Here is an 18,995-nt window from a genome sequence, read left to right as displayed (position 1 = left end):
CCAGTGTCTGAATGTTGAGAGCTTCTGAAACCCAGAGCTGCACCCTATTTTGAGTTGCTGCATGTGGCTGATGATGACCCTGGACCAGGCTACTGTTCTCTGCCCAGTTGCTCAACCTTCCCACTTCATCTTTTTCAGATCTGGATTCTCTTCAATGCCACAGCTGAATTTCACAGCAGTGACTGAGTTTACCTTTGAGGGTTTCTTCATTTTTGGGTGGCATCACAGACTCATCCTCTTTGTGGTCTTTTTGGTCTTGTACCTGTTGACCCTTGCCAGCAATGCTGTCATCTTGACAATTATCCACCTTAATTGTCACCTTCACACCCCCATGTACCTCTTTCTGAGTGTGCTGTCCATTTCTGAGACCTGTTACACTGTGGCCATCATCCCTCGCATGCTGTCTTGTCTCCTCAGCCCCCAGCAAACCATCTCCATCCCAGACTGTGCCACTCAGCTCTTCTTCTACCTCACTTTTGGTGTCAACAACTGCTTCCTGCTCACAGCCATGGGGTATGACCACTATGTGGCCATCTGCAATCCCCTATGTTATTCAGTCGTCATGGGCAAAAAGGCTTGTATATACTTGGCAAGTGGATACTGGAGTATTGGCCTGAGCACAGCTATCATTCAGGTGTCATCTGTGTTCAGCCTGCCCTTCTGTGATGCCAACGTCATCTCCCACTTCTTTTGTGATATCCGGCCCCTAATGAAGCTCGCCTGTGCTGACACTAGTATCAAAGAATTTATCACTTTGCTCATCAGTCTCTGTGTCCTTGTTCTGCCCATGCTCTTTTTTTTTTTTTTTTGAGACAGAGTCTCACTCTGTTGCCCAGGCTAAAGTGAGTGCCGTGGCGTCAGCCTAGCTCACAGCAACCTCAAACTCCTGAGCTCAAGTGATCCTCCTGTCTCAGTCTCCCGAGTAGCTTGGGACTACAGGCATGCGCCACCACGCCCGACTAATTTTTTCTATATATATATTTTAGCTGTCCAAATAATTTCTTTCTATTTTTAGTAGAGATGGGGTCTCGCTCTTGCTCAGGCCGGTCTCGAACTCCTGAGCTCAAACGATCCGCCCACCTCGGCCTCCCAGAGTGCTAGGATTACAGGCGTGAGCCACCGCGCCCGGCCCTGCCCATGCTCTTGATCTTTATTTCCTATGTCCTGATTGTCACCAACATCCTCAAGATTGCATCGGCTGAGGGCCGGAAAAAGGCCTTTGCCACTTGTGCCTCACACCTCACAGTGGTCATTGTCCGCTATGGCTGTACCTCCTTCATCTACCTAAAACCCAAGTCCCAAAATTCTCTGCAGGACAGACTTATCTCCGTGACGTACACTGCCATCACCCCCCTGCTGAACCCTGTTGTGTACAGCCTGAGGAACAAAGAGGTCAAGAGTGCCTTGCTCAGAGCTTTGGGCAGAAAGCCCCTCTCTTAGGTGCAGGTAAGTTCAATAACAATAACATGAAAAAAGCTTGGTGAGGTGTCACTATGAGGGAGCCAGTCAGATAAGAGAGGGAATGAGGGCACCTGGAGCCTGGTCTGGGAAGCATCTGGGAATGGGAGGACTAGAGTGAAACAAAGAAGAAAAATATTAATGGAAAAAAGAAATAGATGGATTTGCCAAGCCAGATAGATGAGTTTAACAAGCTTGATGAAAAGCAAATAAGACAAAGCATATCCATACACTGTACTATAATGTTAGACATTATTCCTGTTATTTATGGCATAAGATATATAAACCAGCAGGGAGGCTGGGAAGAATAATAGCATTATATCACAGGAATTTATGTACGTCGAACCTGGCCTCAGCATGAAAATCTGGGTACTAAGATCACGGGTTCTTCATTGTTTATACATGACACTTCCAGTGCTACATTTCATACTGCAGTTAACAGCAACAAAAAACTCACTTCATTAATTATTTACCTTGTGCCTATACTACATGTATGAACCCTAGACAGCTATGTCAGACACAGGCTCTGATAGCCAGTTTACAAGATGTTTGAGAAGTTTCAATTTTGGGCAGCTTAAGCAAAATGCATAAAAATGGCTTTCATACCCTGTCCCCTCTCCCCAGACACCTTGGGCAGTATAATGGGCTCTGTTGTTACTTTGCCCAGATCCCTTTGCCGGGCTGGTGTGCCCATGCCCAGTTGATGTGGGTGTTGAAATGCTGTTTATAGCTGCCCTTTTCTATGAAGAATTGCCATTGGCTGAAAGGGGGATAAGGCCACACATACCCCATCCTCACAAGGGACACACCACAAGGAATGCCTGAATGACAACAGGCAGCCCACCTTGCCTCAAGATGGGCGCAACTCTAGGGTACAATTCTAGATCCCTCCATTAGATCAGGCTGAAGTTAACCTTGAGCTGAGGCCACATTCTTGCTTAGCTATTCCCCTGTCCCGTCCTGCTTCTCTCATTCCCTTTCCTCTGGGAGTACTCCCTAATCAATCCCTATACCCAGAACCTTGTTTAAGGCTCTGCTTCTAGAGAACATGACCTCATTTGTAGAGTGGGTTCCCTGTTTTCCGGAGGTCCTGACTTTGTAAACAGGCTTCTCCTATGTTCCAGTAAAAGGAAACTATTCTCTCAGTCTTCCAACTATTACTACCTGGATACACCTACCATGTGTTAATAAACCACTCAGCACCTATCTGCATTTCTCTTCCATTGCCACCCATTCCCCTATGCTCAATGCCTTCCCTTTTACCTACTGGCCTTCCAAATACATCTCAGGCATCATTCCCTCTCCTCTCCTAGTTGCCTCAGTCGCTGCAAGGAGCCCAGGATTCTTGTGTGCACCATTCCCCAAGTGCTGTCTGAATAAATACTGACAAAAGCATGTGCAACTATTTTTGAATGCATCATAATTCATGTGAAAGCACCAATTTCTAAGTCATAGTTGCCTTTTTATGATTTATTTTTTCTATCATATGTACAAATAATACAATTGTTATCCAACTCTAATCAAGTTGTAGATCCATGAAATATTCTTAAATTAAAAAGGAGTTTTCACACACAGAAAAGTTGGACATCCCGGCTCTAGGTGACAAGAATAGGGTGGAAGAGCATGTCAGACCAGATATAACTTTGGGAAACTCAGTTAAATCTGCTGTGAGCTCTATTCAGGGTTCTGAAAGACTCCCATTAACAATTTCGAAGCCTTAATAGGAGGTCTAGACCTCGGATCCTAAACTGAATTGAATGTTGTGAATGAACTATAATAAGAACTACTGAAATCTGGCCCTTAAGTAAAGCAGTCTGCAAAACTAGGGGCATTTACAGAAGGTTCTTTTGGCTGTTTTTCCAGCTTTGTTTCTATAGTCACCCCACATGTGTTGATTTCTTTCTAGCACCAAATCCCAATGTGTTTACTGTTGGTGGCAGGGTGGGCTTCTTGTACATCTCTCCTCTATACAATGAGATACTGCTGCTGACTTCATAGGGTCATTTGGAGGATTAAGAAGCAAGACAAAAAATTGTGAAAATATTCAATAAATATTAGTCACTACTGAAACTGAATATCTCTCCTTTTTACCAGGTACCACATTTTTATATCATCAACCCAGTTTCCCATTTCTACAATATTCCTAATTTGTCCCAAAGCAATGACATCATAAAGCATTGAGCTCTATTGCCTGACTCCCCTGCTCTCCTGATGAGATCCCATAGCCACCACTGATATCTAATGAAGGACGGTCAATATAGAGATCATTGTTTTTTTTATTCATCTGTTACAATAGGAAGCTAGGTACATTTGTAAATAATCAGAAAGTTGGCATGAATGAACCTTATGAGAGTAGTAACAATTGGTTCTTTCCTCTCCTTTAATTCACACATTGATTCAGTTATATGCCCTATTGATTTACCTCAAATGTCTCTTACATCTGTCCCTTCTCTCTGGGCCCATTGCCACCCCTCTAAATCAAGCCCAATTATCTCTGTTCCATCAGCATCCTAGCTTATTTTCCTGCTTCTTTTTACCAATCTCAAGTTCATCCTCACACTGCTGCCAGATCAATATACCCAATCCCAGTGCTGAGTCTGTCTTTTTCTAACAAAGATGCAGAGTCACCAGATAGACGGTAAGAAGACATAGGAAGTTCACGTCCTTAAGAGGCCAGTTGCTAAGAAACTTCGAAGTCTAGAAACAGGAGAGATAAGTGAGAATCACTTGTGAGGTCCTTAAAAAGGATAAATTCAAATCCTCCAACACCTTCTGTAACCTGGTCTCTACCTACATATTGTAATTTTCTGTAACCAACCTGAATCTGATCAAGGATTGTCTCTTCCCTGTCTCATTTACACTTAAACATTTCAGTTTAATATTATTGTCTGATAATATCACCTGAAACTAAGCCGTGAGCTCCTAAGAAGTTGGTGCAGCATCTCGTCCATGTCTGCACTTACAGCAACTAGCGCAGGGCCTGACATATGCTAAGTGCCTAAAGAACGAATGGGCACACATAAACACCACATGCTAGACTGAGAGATTGCTAAAGAAGCAGTAAACTAACTCAAGGAAAGTCTTCAATAGGAAGTAAATTTAAAGTTGGGTCTTGACGGACTAGTAAAAGTTTCCCAAAGGGAGAAGGGAAGGAAATTTCTTGGTCAAGAGAACAGAGTATTCAAAACTTCATCTCTGTTTTCTAGTACCCAAGAGAGGATCTTGGGTATTAAGACTATGTGCTTCCAATTCTGAATGCCACAGGGTGAAGATAGGCAGCATGAACTGCCTTCTGCAGAACCATGGCCATATTTGAATACTTTTATTTTAAAAAGAAAATCAGATTATTATACTGGGTAGAGTTCCTGCCTATAAGTAAAAGGGCCTAAACTTCCTGGGATCCAAGATGGTGTGACTCTAAGCTTGAGCTGCCTAGATTCGTCGCTGTGGATTTCCAAGGCACATCTGTTAAAAAAAACAAAAATAAGCAAACAAAACACATACACACACACATACAATGTGCTTATTCAAACAAGTAAAATTCAACTAAATAAACAACTTCCTCTAATGCTATTCCTACTGGTAGTAAAAACTTATCCCAGGCTCCCAAAGCAACCCTGCAATTGAGTAAACGAGCCCCATACATAATGAGGCCCCCAGGTACCTGCTGTCTGCATCCTCCCAGCCCCAAGGTGGCTTTCAGAATGTCTTCAGGGAGTGACTTCTAGAAGCCCAACTGGCTGATCTTTGGAGAGCATCCTCTCTGGCTTCAAAAGCTTTTTCAAATCGAGGGGCTGTCAAGAATTCCTCTGGCTCTCAAGCCTGACCACATTCCTACTGCAGTCTGTTCATCCCCTGTCTGCTAGGCCTCAGCCCATCTTAGGCCCTCTTGGTCACCTTGCTCTTCCTTGCACCTGCACACTGTGGCCAAGGGAGCCCCAGATTTCAATCTTTACTCCTTGGCCTGCTCCAGCCCTGCTCTCCTGCTGTGCCTCAGTACTAGGCAAAGTCATGTAAGTACTCTTTAGAAAAGGGGATGGAATAGGGCTCGTTACCCATGGGCTGACTTTGATTTATTTTAGTATGACAGCTCCTATCACAACTGGGAGGTCTTCATAAGAATATGTTTACTCTTTCTTCCCTCGAATTCCTTTGAAGAATTATAGGCTTCCAAGGGTAGAGGATGCTAACCAGGTAATAGTAGCCATTCTTCTACCTCAAGACAGACAGGCTTCAACCAGATTAGATGACTTTCTAGCCCAGTGTTTCTCAATAGGAACCTTACTGGTATTTGAAATAGGATAATTCTTCCTTGAGCAGGACCATCACATGCATTGCATCTAGCATCATTAATTGCCAAGAGCACCTGTGCCTGTCATTACAACAATCCAAAGCTCTGCCAAGCATTTCTGACTTCACCATAAAGGTTCCATACCACCCCATGGTGAGCTACTGCCTAGTTTTTGCTCAGAGACCTCACAGAAGACAAGCCTTTATCCACATACTTTAGTGTCAAATGATTTTCTCCATTGGGAAATATTCTCTATTGCATCTTTATTCCTTTTTAGCACACTTAGTGTTAATGATTAACAGCTGGTCATCAACTTCTTTTAAATAGAGTTTTATAAACTTGAAGAAAGTCTTCATACTTACTAACCTTCATCATTGATATGATTTACTTTATGCAAAAAGTATCTTTTTGAATATGCATAAGAAAATTGGAATATAATTTAAATACCATACAGGAGATTACTGTTTAAAGAGACAAAAATGTGAAATATTACATAAATTGAACTGATTCCCACCTTTCAACAAAATGATATATCTTTAGTGTAACTTTTTTATATTCAGGGTTGGCTTTTGCTTTAGGTGAGGGACACTTAAATTTGCTGCCTCTTTCCTTATACTATTGTTTACTTCTGCAGAGTAGGTGTATGCCCACTCACAAAGTTGTTTTGGCTGTAAATTTGCCTTCTAGGTTAGGGAGGGTAAAGATGTAGCGTAGTTTATAACCTATGTGAATCAGTGTTGTGAACTGTCAGCAGACTTCCATCATTCAGACAGCAGTGGGGAGAGTTTGGTCGTTGGTTAAGATTTGCCTTTTTCTTCTTGAAAACAAGAAGAGCCTTTCTGCTCTGCTTCTATTTCCTAAAGGATGTGCAAGGGGGATGATTCATACTCTTAAAAGAAAAGAAGTCTCTAGTTCATCCCTAAACAAATTGTTTTCATGCACCCAATTCATGCATAATCGTGAACCAGGGAAATATGAAAAGATATAAAAATTATTATAAAGTTGCTGAGTATTTGTGTGAGGAGAGGCAGCAATGATGGGGGTAGAAAATAATTCAAATAGACATGAGAACATCAGAGTATAATATGATTTTATGGGGGGCTGAAAGCTTACATTGGTCTCTGAAAAATGGGGAAGAATTAAATAAGAGAAGCGGAGGGAGGCCATTCCAGATGTCAGGGAGAAAGAGCAGGAGTGGAGTAGGAACATGCATGATTTATACAGTGAGAAAGAAAGAGACTATTTGATTCTAGGATACATAGGAAATTGTAACAAATGGCCAAAAAGCAAAACTATTTTAAGTAAAGAAAAGTAAGCCCAGGATTGGGCTTGAATATACTAGGAAATGTATCTCTAGATTTATAGCTGAGAATTATTGAATGCCAATCAATTTCAGAAATGTGTTTAAGCTGCTCTGCTGAAATTATGTAACTTTTATTCTTCTACACTTCAAATTTGGTGACCACTCAATGATGAGAGAGAACTACACTCTCATCATTGAGTTTATTTTGCAAGGTTTCTCCAGCTTCCATGAACACCAGATTATCCTTTTGGGGGTGTTCTTTGCACTATACATCTTAACCCTAGCAGGCAATGTAATCATTGTAACCATCATCCGAATTGATCACCATCTTCCCATGCCCATGTACTTCTTTCTGAGCATGCTGTCCACTTCAGAGACTGTGTATACACTGGTCATTCTTGCAAGGATGTTCTCCAGCCTCGTGGGCATGAGCCAGTCTGTATCATTGGCAGGTTATGCCACACAGATGTTCTTTTTTGTTACCTTTGGCATCACTAACTGCTTCCTGCTCACAGCAATGGGATATGACCACTATGTGGCTATCTGCAACCCCCTGAGATACACGCTTATTATGAACAAGAGGGTGTGTGTCCAGCTAGATTTGGGGGCCTGCAGCATTGGCCTGATTGTAGCAATAACACAGGTGACATCTGTATTCAGGTTACCTTTCTGTGCCACAAAGGTGGCCCACTTCTGTGATATCCGACCTGTGGTGAAGCTGTCCTGCATTGACACCACTGTCAATGAGATCCTGACTTTGATCATCAGTGTGCTGGTGCTTGTTGTACCTATGGGTCTGGTTTTCATCTCTTATGTTCTCATTATCTCTATAATCCTCAAGATTGCTTCAGCCGAGGGCCGGAAGAAGGCTTTTGCCACCTGTGCCTCCCACCTCACCGTGGTCATTGTCCATTATGGCTGTGCCTCCATCGCCTACCTCAAACCCAAGTCAGAGAACACCAGGGATTAGGACCAGCTGATCTCTGTGACCTACACTGTCATCACCCTCCTACTGAACCCTGTGGTGTACACCCTGAGGAACAAAGAGGTCAAGGATGCTCTGTTCAGGGCTATTGGCAGGAAACTTTCTTGACAATTTGGGATGATTTCTCCTGAGGCTCTAAACATCCACCCTAGGCAGGAATATGAGGAGTAAACTCACAAACCTTTGGCTTCTAGAGACTGGCCCCTTAAATAAGAGGCAAAAAGAGAATAATAGCTTCATACAACTGGAATTTTGAAGCTTTAAATAAAGCCCCTGGATGAAGTGTTGGCCCTGTATTTGTGGATAGACAAACAATGATAAGAGATACCCAAAGAAAAGGTCAGGAAGTAGCGTAGACCGAAAATTTCTTATTGACCTTTTGGTTTCCTTGTGAATCTCTACTCAATGAAGACAGTAAAAAGCCTATTTGAGAAAACAAAATCCAGGGTACACTTTAATTTTTTTTTCTTTAATCCCTTCCCACTAAAGAGCTTGAGGGCTTCTAAAACTGGAATCCTTGCTGGAATCTGTTTATATGTGACATATCAAGTAATAAGTCACTGGGTAGACAGGGAGGGTGGCCGCAGGATGGGACAAACAAGGAGAAATAGATTCCCTTTTCTGGTTGTGTTCATTCATCCCAGGTTCTAGCAAAACACCTTGTTAAAACATGGTGACAATAGACAGTTTAATTAGAGATCCTGGAAATTCCAGATCTTGTCAGTCATCATGACAGTCTTTTGAGGGCACATTCTAAGATGCTTCTGGGTCAGTTCAAGTGCTGCTAATTTAATTCAGAAAGCATATAATGGGCAAGAGTGATGAACGAGGCTGTGTGCTAGATCCTGAGCAAATAAAGATGAAAAAGCCCTACTGTCTGGCTCTGGGAAGCTAAGAGTCTGGTGGCAAAGATAATCATTTAAAAGTATGGTTTCAATTTTTTATGATAAGTGCTATATATAATGATTAAAGGAGAGCTGAGAAAGAGAGAGAGAGAGAAGGAGAGAGCAGAAAGATGGAGAGTGAGGGAGAGATTGGGGCAGGGAGAGAGAGAGAGGCTGAAACTCTGTTGGAGATGTCCAAGATGTCAGAGAAGTCTTCAGAGAGGAGGTGATCTGTGATCTGGTCTGGCTTCAAAACACTGATAAGAAAAGGTGATGGATACCCCAGTTACCCTGATTTGATTAATTGACATCATATGTCTGTATCAAAACATCACATGTACCCTATAAAGATATACAACTGTTATGTACCCATAATAATTAAATGTTTTTTTTTAAATTTTAAAAAGCACTGATGAGAAATTGTCTGATGGACGAGTTGGGGGAAGAGAATTCTAAAGAGAAGAAACAATGCAGCTGCAGGTATGAAAACAAGAATACTGATCAGGGAATGAAAAATAATTCAGTGCACTGCACTGACTCCAGGACAGGGGGGGAGGGGGTGGGTTGAAGAGGGTTAGACCAGAAGGGTATGGTGGGGTCAGACTGTGAAGGCCTTATATGCCAAACTAAGGAATTTTAGCTTTAATTTTAGGCAATGGGAATAACCCAAGACTCAGGAAAACTAGGGTTCAGATTATGAGGCATCTATGTGAATTCTTGACATCTTTATTGCACATAATTAGCTCCACTGAGATGTCTAAAGAACTGTGTGGAGCCATAGACTCCAAGCCAAAAGAAATTGTGAGAAAAAGGGGAATGTGACCAAGGTATTGGAGGGAATACACAGAAATGATTAAGTACTTAGGATGAAGCTGAATAAGACAGTCAGAAAGGGCATGGAGCAAAGCTGACCAAGGACTATCGTGTAGGTTTGGGTTTAAGGTACAGATGAGTAGCTAGGTAAGGAGAGCAAAGACTTGCTGTCAATCAGTGACTGGGCTGGACCTCAGACCTAGTGGCACCATGGCCCCAGGACATACTTTCTGCTAGGATTAAAAAGTAGATCCATTAATCAGAAAAGACTTAAAAAGAAGATACAGAGACCCAGAGGGCACATGTATCTGCACTCCAGACCATAACAGAACTGCCAGGCCTCCTCCTAGGATTGACAAAGGCAATGGCAAAAATCAAACAAAACTTAAAGTGCTCTAGGTATGTAATAAGATGGCTAAAAGTAACTAAGAGAAGCTGTTAACTGGCAAAGCAAAAAATGTGAATAATTAAAAGCAAAACATTACTGGCAAAGATTTTGACAGTCATTTGATAAACATTCAGGAAGTATTTACTATATGCCAGATTTTGTGCTAGACATGGAAAATGTTGAAATAAACTCTACACCATTCCCTGAATAAAGTAGTTCCCAGTCTTGCAGGGGAGATGGACTTATGCAGAACTCACCATAATGTAATGTGATAGAGAAAGTATACTTAATATTTAATGACAAAGATGTCAGCCATGGGATATTTTTTTCTGGTCTATATAAAGCTAAATCTCATCAAGCCAAGAATGGACTTTGCATCCTGGAGTTCAGGGAAATACATTCCTGTTACCCAGACAATAAGGCTGCCTTGATCTATGTGTGGGGCCATCTCTTAGGGCCAAGGGCTACGCACCTCCTGTGGGGCACCACTCAGAATATTTTATCACCAAGGACTTCTAGGATATTTATCATCCAGATTTTTCAGAGATTTTGTTTGAACAGAATAGCTTAAAAGGCAGACATTATGGAATCACATGTTTTCAACATCCCTTCTCACCCCATTCAGGAGCTGGCTACAAAACTTTTTCTCACCTGCTGAACGGATCCAGCTGTCACTATTTGGCTGGATCAAAACAAAAGGAATCCTGCTTCTGCCTTGGGATTATTTGGTTCACAACTCATGCTCAGTATCACTTCTTCCATACTGTGGCCCCTTGATACAAGACACTTTCCCAACCATTACCTTGCTAGGTCCTCAGAACAAGCCCAAGGAAGACAGAGATAAGACTCTTCATCATACAGACAACAAGGCTAAGATAGAAAAAGGGGGTGAAGGCAGAACTTGAACTTTCACTAGTTGGCTGGTATTTTCTGTTTACCCAGAGTGTATCTATCACAAGGGCAACTCCCAGGGGAGACAGTGATACACTAGACAAATCAAGTGAGGCAAAATTCAAGTCGTCTAGGCCTGAAACTTCCCAAATAAAACAAAATCTCATCCTCAAGGCTTTTCCAAGAGAGAGGGATCTGGGTCCTGTATAAAAGAACCACCTGGGATCCTAACTCTAGCCAGTGAAGACATAAGAGGAAGAGCATCTCCAGCACAGTGCAAGGTGTAAAGTGTTATTCATGCAGAACCAGCTAAGATTCTAGGGAACACAAGTATCCACCTTCTCCATTTTTAAAGCAAATCATAGGAAAGCATTTAGAAATCTACCAGCAAGCCTGAGCCTTACTTAAATGGATTTAAGAATTCAGTAGACATTGAGGTGGGTTAGGTTTGGCGCTAGGTTCTGGGAACACAGTGGTGAATTATACCAAGTGTCTGGCCTCTGGACAAGGAGGTTGGTTATGTGAAGTCTGTCCGGAAAGTATCCAGTCATTGTTAATATAACAAGAACGGTTATATTAACCTTCAGCTGGATACTTTCTGAACAGACCTCATGTGTTTATACACAATTTATGCTAAATTTTGGCAGACTGATAAGTGCTCAACTAGAGCTTTGAACCAGTAATGGGAACATAGAAACAAGAAAGATTTAGTTCCAATTAATGGTTTTAAATTATAAAAAAGAAAGCAAATTCAGGTTCTTGGCCAGTTACCCAGTTCACCTCTCCTCAATCACATACCAAACTCTATTAGCAGTAAAAGGTCAGAACATGTAGCAGAGAGACTTGAGGTCTATACGATCATCCATTACTCTTCTTTGGAGAAAACCTTCAGTAACTAAAGCTGTAAAGTCTTATTTTGGCAGGAGCCACCTAAGATTTTAGAGAGCACAAGCAACTCACTCACTGACTGCCTAGTAGGAGTGAGGCCAGGATGTGTCAAATGCCTTTGCTATATCCCTATTGGGCACCTTTTCCCACCTCTCCCATAACCCACACACATACATCTTTGAGACATCTGTAAGCCCAAAGGGAAGCCTATGCACTTATACTGGGCTGGGTAGGGGGATACAATATAAATAGTTTGAAAACCCCTGAATTGGGTTGGTGGATAATGATTCACCTACAAAGACCTTGTAAAGTTGAGAGTCAGAACATTCAAGTGACTCAACCAAGAACAGAGAGCTAATAAGTGAGAGAGCTAGGGCTTGAACCCTGTCCACTGACATCAAATCTTCCTATTCCTTGGGTTGTAGCTACAAAGTGTGTGACTGATAAAACTAGACTCCTAACCAAAGTCCTCCGTGGGATCCTAGCATTCACAAAAAGAGAACTTTCCTCCTTTAAGGAAAGTAGATTTGGTTAAGTAAATAGGAAAATCTGTTTCAGAGGGTTGGGAAAATAAAGAGAGAAAGATATTTTTCTTGATGATTTGAGTTCTTCATAGATTCTGGTTATCATCCTTTTATTGGAAGTGTAGCATGCAAATATTTCCTCCCATTCTGTAGGTTGTCTATTCACTCTATTGGTTGTTTCCTTGGCTGTGCAGAAGTTTTTAATTTAATCAAGTCTCATTGGTTAATTTTTTTGTTGCTATGATTGCCTTTGGGGTCTTGTTCATAAATTCTTTGCCTAGGCCGATATCTAGATGAGTTTTTCCAACATTTTCTTCTAGAATTCTTATAGTTTCATGTCTTAGGTTTAAGTCGGTTATCCATCATGAATTAATTTTTGTGAGTGGTAAGAGGTGTCGATCCTGTTTCAGTCTTCTACATGTGGCTATCCAATTTTCCCAGCACCATGTATTGAATAAGGGTTCTTTTCCTCAGTGTATATTTTTGTCTGCTTTCTCAAAGATCAGCTGGTAATATGAGCATAGTTTTATATCTGGGTTCTCTGTCTATGTCTCCATTTTTGTGCCAGTACCATGCTGTTTCAGTTACTATAGCCTTGTAGTATAGCCTTAAATTTGGTAAAGTGATGCCTCCTGATTTCTTCTTATTGTTTAAGGTTGCTTTGGCTATTTGGGTACTTTTCTGGTTCCATACAAAGCATAGAACAACCCCATAAAAAGTGGACAAAAGACATGAACAGGCCGGGTGTGGTGGCTCATGCCTGTAATCCTAGCTCTCTGGGAGCCCGAGGTGGGCGGATCATTTGAGCTCAGGAGTTCGAGACCAGCCTGAGCAAGAGTGAGACCCCGTCTCTACTAAAAAAATAGAAAGAAATTAGCTGGACAACTAAAAATGTATACATAAAAAAAGTTAGCCGGGCATGGTGGCTCATGCCTATAGTCCCAGCTACTTGGGATGCTGAGGCAGGAGGACTGCTTGAGCCCAGGAGTTTGAGGTTTCTGTGAGCTAGGCTGATGCCATGGCACTCTAGCCCAAACAACAGAGTGAGACTCTGTCTCAGAAAAAAAAAAAAAAAAAGACACGAACAGAAACTTCTTAAAAGAAAGTAGACTAAAGGCCAATAAACATATGAAACAATGTTCAACATCTCTAAGAATCAGGGAAATGCAAATCAAAACCACAATGAGATATCACCTAACTCCAGTAAGAATGGCTTTTATCAAAAAGACCCAAAACAACAGATGCTGGCATGGATGCAGAGAGAAAGGAACACTTATACACTTTTGGTAGGATTGCAAACTAGTACAACCTCTGTGGAAAGTAGTATGGAGATACTGCAAAGAGCTAAAAGTAGACCTAACATTTGATCCAGCAATCCCACTACTGGATATTTACCCAAAGGAAAAAAAGTCATTTTATCAAAAAGACACTTGCACTCGAATGTCTATTGCAGCACAATTCACAATTGCCTCTTCGGCTTTTGGATGCCCAGCCTCAACAGTTCCCTGGCTCTTGCTATGGGAATGAGCCTACTCTAGCCTCTTATGACCTGTGGGCCTTTAATACAGCATGTTAGCATCATTAGCATAGTCATTTGATCCCCTCCCCTGACATACCTATGATGTTGGCAGAGACAATATTGTCTGCACTTTTTCTATTAGGATATGTTTTTATGTTTCCAAAATGTCACCAACAATGAGTTGACTAGAACATGAACCAAACTGATGAAAGAGTAGGACTGGAAAGTAAATGTTGCTTCTACAAAGGACATATCAGAACTTTATCCTAGATTCAATATGGATCATAGAAAGAAGTTGGAATGAAAGGTCACTTTTAACCATCTGAGTGCCAAAAGCATGGGGTGATTCAAAAAAATATGGAATATGGGTGAGTTCAGTCATAAACACATTGAGTTTGCGATGATTATAAAGACTTTTAGTGGAAATACTCAGCAGAAAGTTGGAAATGTGGGTGAGAACCTAAGAAAGACTATCATTATAAGGAGACAAAGGTAAGCTATCAGAATGAATAATGCCGCTGAGAGAGATTATAGAGAGAGAAAAACAAAAGGCTGAGGAGTGAGCCTTGAAATTAATGAGTAGGGCCAACTAAAATATATATAGAAAAAATTAGCCGGGCATGGTGGCGCACGCCTGTAGTCCCAGCTACTTGGGAGGCTGAGGCAGTAGGATCGCTTAAGCCCAGGAGTTTGAGGTTGCTGTGAGCTAGGCTGACGCCGTGGCACTCACTCTAGCCCAGGCAACAAAGCGAGACTCTGTCTCAAAAAAAAAAAAAAAAAAAAGAAATTAATGAGTAGCAGTCAAGCAGTTAACTAAAAACCAGGTAGGAATATGTGCCAATGTAAACAAAAAAGGGCTAGTTGAAAAGGGCCAAAGACGGGACAAAGGTAATGTATGTAACCTAAACATTCATACCTCCATAATATTCTGAAATAAATATATATGTATATATATATATATATATAAAATAAATAACAACAAAAAAAGAAAAGAGCCAAAGAGCTTTCCTTTGCTGAAGGCATTAAATTAATTTTTGTTTTAATGCAAGGAGTTCTTATATATTTGTTTTTTTTTTCTATTTTTGTTTTTGTGTGTTTGCTCTGCAAACTGATGCTCAGTAGCATCACTATCTGCATTGCCCTGCTTTATCTTCTTGAATAAGGAAGAAAATATTTTCTGCTATCTGTGGGGTAGGAATGCCAGAAGACCAAAATTTTACACTATCACCACAATATGATATCCTGTAATAATAATTTTCCAATTTTATCCTTTCAAAAAGGAGAGCATCCCTGGTTTCAGCAGTTGTATTGCTACTAGATATCTTCTGATTATTTTGTCTCTATGAATAATTGTTCTTTCCAAGACAATCTAATGTTAATAGATTCTTTATATATTCAGGAATTACTCAGATTATACACAAATAAGGTTTTCATATCAAGTATTTAGTTTTCCAATTATAAATTAATATACTATATATCCATTTAGAAAAAATAGGATAATACTATATAAAAATACTTAAGGAAGGCTATAGGAATGATACAAAATCCAACTAACAGGACATTACAGTAAGCACATTTCCTATTGTCTTTTTTTAATAACATCAAGATAATATTCTATATTAAAAAATCACATTTCCTTTTTCCCTTAATAAAGTAAAATATTATTTGTATTACCACATATTCATCATAAGCATAATATTTAAAATATGCAAAATATTCTATAATATGCATATCCAGTATTTATTTAGTTATTAACCAATTTATACCATTTGGATTACCACCTAATTTTTCTTCAGTACAAAAAAATTATAAAAAATTTGTAGTTTCTGACTTTTAAAATAATACATTTTTAGTCATTCTCACATGAAACAGATTTAATTTGAACATCAATTTCAGTTAAATGCAAAAAGTGATGTTTCATTGCATGTGAAATTCCCTCAGTGCACAAAAATGATCCAAAGACTTTTTTCTGAGTAATGAATACAAATCTAGAGTTAATCCTTTCCTTTAGTGTATTAACCTCAAGTCTCCTTATAACTGTATTTCTTTACCCTCAAAAATTATCCTGCTTACTTTCAATCATTTTCTACCACAAAGTCCACCGGGTTTTGGTTATTTACAGGTATCCTGTACAATGATGAGAGAAGAACATGTATCTTTACTATGTTCAAATATCTAGATCAATGAGCCTGTCACTCTAAGGTACTATCTTAAGGCTTTTCTGATGTTTTCTCCTAGTACTTGATTCTAATGAAATGTACACACAGGGGCTAGGGAATATGGGATACTAGGCAGAGAGTTATTATAGTGGGTTAAAAATTTGTTGACCAACAATTTATGATTTTTTTTCAACAAGGCAATTTTTAAAACGTAATCTAAGCATAAAATGATTTCAGAATAAAGCTATAGAGTGATTTATCTACAGACAACTTCTCCTTTATCCTTCTTTACCTCTAAAGTTATGGTGCAGATTTGCAGTTTTGTCCTTTTGTGGAATCACTGGGCATGAGACAGAGGAATAATACACTATAAAGGCCTCGTTTTATAAGTAAGGTAACTGGGTCTTACAAATTTTAAAGGAAACTGTCACATATGATGCAGCTAGCTAGTCCATGAATTATTTGAAACTAGTATATTTTCCAGAATACTATGCTACATCACAAAGATGGATAATTAAAAGTTAATTGAAAATGTATTTCCCCTGGGAAGGTAAATCATTCAGTGGGAAAAATTGAGATGACTTTAGGCTTTAATGTCAAAACTGTTTTGAAACTACAAATGCAAAGTCATGAACAAGACAGAACAAGGGCAAGAATGTTAAGCCTGACTCATGATTCATCCACCCCATTCAGCCATGGTGATCTTCCCTTCAGTGAGGGATGGCAAGAGGGACCTTGGAACCTGTCTTACCAAATGAACTCAGCTGAAACCATTGCAATTGTTATGAATATTTTAATAACCTTATCATCCCCCACAATCTTCTTGTGCTGCAAATGTATAAGGGTTATGGGCTGAGGCCTCTTTGTCAGGCCATAAAAACTTGTACATTTTCTTCCCAGAATAAAACTTACAGTATGTTTTCAGAACCAATGGGATCCTTTAAGTGATTCTTCCCAAAACTAAGATCTTCTCCTATGTGACTTTTTCTCCATCACTATTTCCATAAATAGCTAGGACTTTAATATGGCAATTTGTCTCACTAAAAAAATAAAGAAAAGCAAAACAAAGGGAAAATATGAGGCTCTGGGTTTTTTTTGAGCACCCAACTACAAGGGTCAATAAATATTTAAAAACAAGATCTCTCTGTGTCTCCCAGTGTACTTAAGTACCAAGTATCATGTTTTGCACAAACTAGTTTACCATTAAATATCTATGGAAAGGAGGAAAATAGGAAGGAGAGAAGCAAGAAGAAAGTGTTTGAGCTATAGGCAAAGAGGGGGGAAAAACTAACATAACTGATAGCTTATGATGTGTTATACATTTGATTTATAGTCTTATTTTATTCTAACAAATAAAATAGGAATTTTATCTACAGTTAGCTGATGAGAGAAATGAGGCTCAAAGTTCATACATAGCTAAGGAGCCATGAAGAGAGAGATTCAAAACGCTACCCTTATGGCTTTCCATGTCTTCACTACCATGTTTTCCTTGGATTACTGTAACTGCTCCCTAAGAGATCTCCTTGTTTCCACTCTCACTCCCCTCAATATAGTCACTACTCAGCAACCAGAGGCTTTTAAAAATATAAACCAGACTGTGTCACTGCCCCCTGCTTGAGTCATTCTGGTGGCTTCCCTTTGCATTTAGAATAAAATGTCAATATTAACATTTTCCCAGGTCTACAAAACCCTACCTGGCCTATGTCTCCAACCTCACACCCTATCATGCTCACTCTCACTTACTACCCTCCAGCCATACTACCTTCCTCTGTTCCAAGACTACAAAGCCTCTTTGTAGGCCCAGCTTTGGCCTTTCCACTTGCTATGCCCCCTGCTGGCAATGCTCTTTCCCCTAGATCAGGGGAGGGCAAATCATGGCTGCAGGCCAAATCTGACTCCCGACCCCACCTGTTTTTGTAAATAAAGTTTATTAGGACACCGCCATCACCATTCGTATATTGTCTATGGCCTTTCCTAGATTATGGCCTGGCTGCCTCTATCTTGTCACTCATATGAGATTTCCATCTCAATTACTACTTCCAAAGAGAAATCTTCTCTGATCACCCAGTCTAAAGTCCCTCCTGGCCATAAATCATATCATCCTGTATCATTGTCCTTATAAGACTTATTTTACTCATTTATTAATTTATTTATTATCTAACAGCACTCTCTAGGTGTTCCATGAGAATAGTATCATTCTAATATTTATAACATCTGTCAGTTACCAGCATAGAATAATCTCTTGATAAATAATGCTGGTAAATGAATACATCATGACAGAACACTTGGTTTTTATTACCCCAAAACTCAAGATTTTCCACCATAATATGACCCTTTCTAACAAAAAAGAATGGCCATAGGAAAAAACAATGTGTAATTAAGCAATGTTTGCCCAGTTCTGAAGATCTATTTCATACTCAGTAGAGAGAGGTATGACACTACCCTCAAGAAAACCATGTCTATGAAATGAACAGTACAAGTTTGTAGAGTGCTCTCCAACTAAATGGACAGTACCGTGTCACAGACCAATCTGTAACAACCAGCTAAAAGCATCTGGAAGGTTTCCGTGGGGGGAGGAATTTGTCCGGTTTAGTCCTAGATAACACTTCAAAGTAAGCAGCTTGTGTTTTGAGCACAGCAACTCTTCTTTTCTCCTCACAGCATCTCATTCTTCCACTGATGCAATCACTGCCCTGCTGACTAATCCTGGTATGTCCGAGACACCCAGTTCAAGGCTGCTATGGTCTGCATGTTGGTGTCCCCTAAATCCATATGTTGGAACCTAATACCCAACATAATAGTATTAAGAGATGGGGACTTTGAGAAGTGATGAAGTCATGAGAGCTCCACCCTCATGAATGGGATTAGCGCCCTTCTAAAAGAGGCTGAGTG

The 18,995-nt window shown here is 40.1% G+C and overlaps 2 protein-coding genes across 2 annotated transcripts; both read left to right on the top strand.

The window, feature by feature from the left end:
* The first annotated feature begins 154 nt into the window (after positions 1-154).
* LOC138389861 (olfactory receptor 10J4) lies at positions 155-1,440 on the top strand. Its single transcript, XM_069478515.1, has 2 exons — positions 155-778; positions 1,117-1,440. Exons 1-2 carry the CDS (start codon positions 155-157, stop codon positions 1,438-1,440), a joined length of 948 nt encoding a protein of 315 aa, XP_069334616.1.
* A 5,778-nt stretch (positions 1,441-7,218) lies between these two features.
* Positions 7,219-8,145, top strand: LOC138389860 (olfactory receptor 10J1-like). Its single transcript, XM_069478514.1, is given in 1 exon segment — positions 7,219-8,145. A coding segment is annotated over 1 exon segment (927 nt).
* The last annotated feature ends 10,850 nt before the right edge of the window (positions 8,146-18,995 follow it).

The sequence above is a fragment of the Eulemur rufifrons genome, chromosome 8 (assembly GCF_041146395.1).
Source record: "Eulemur rufifrons isolate Redbay chromosome 8, OSU_ERuf_1, whole genome shotgun sequence".
Taxonomy (NCBI): domain Eukaryota; kingdom Metazoa; phylum Chordata; class Mammalia; order Primates; family Lemuridae; genus Eulemur; species Eulemur rufifrons.
The sequence above is the reverse complement of the archived record's forward strand: the minus strand, read 5'-3'. Positions and strand labels throughout refer to the sequence as shown.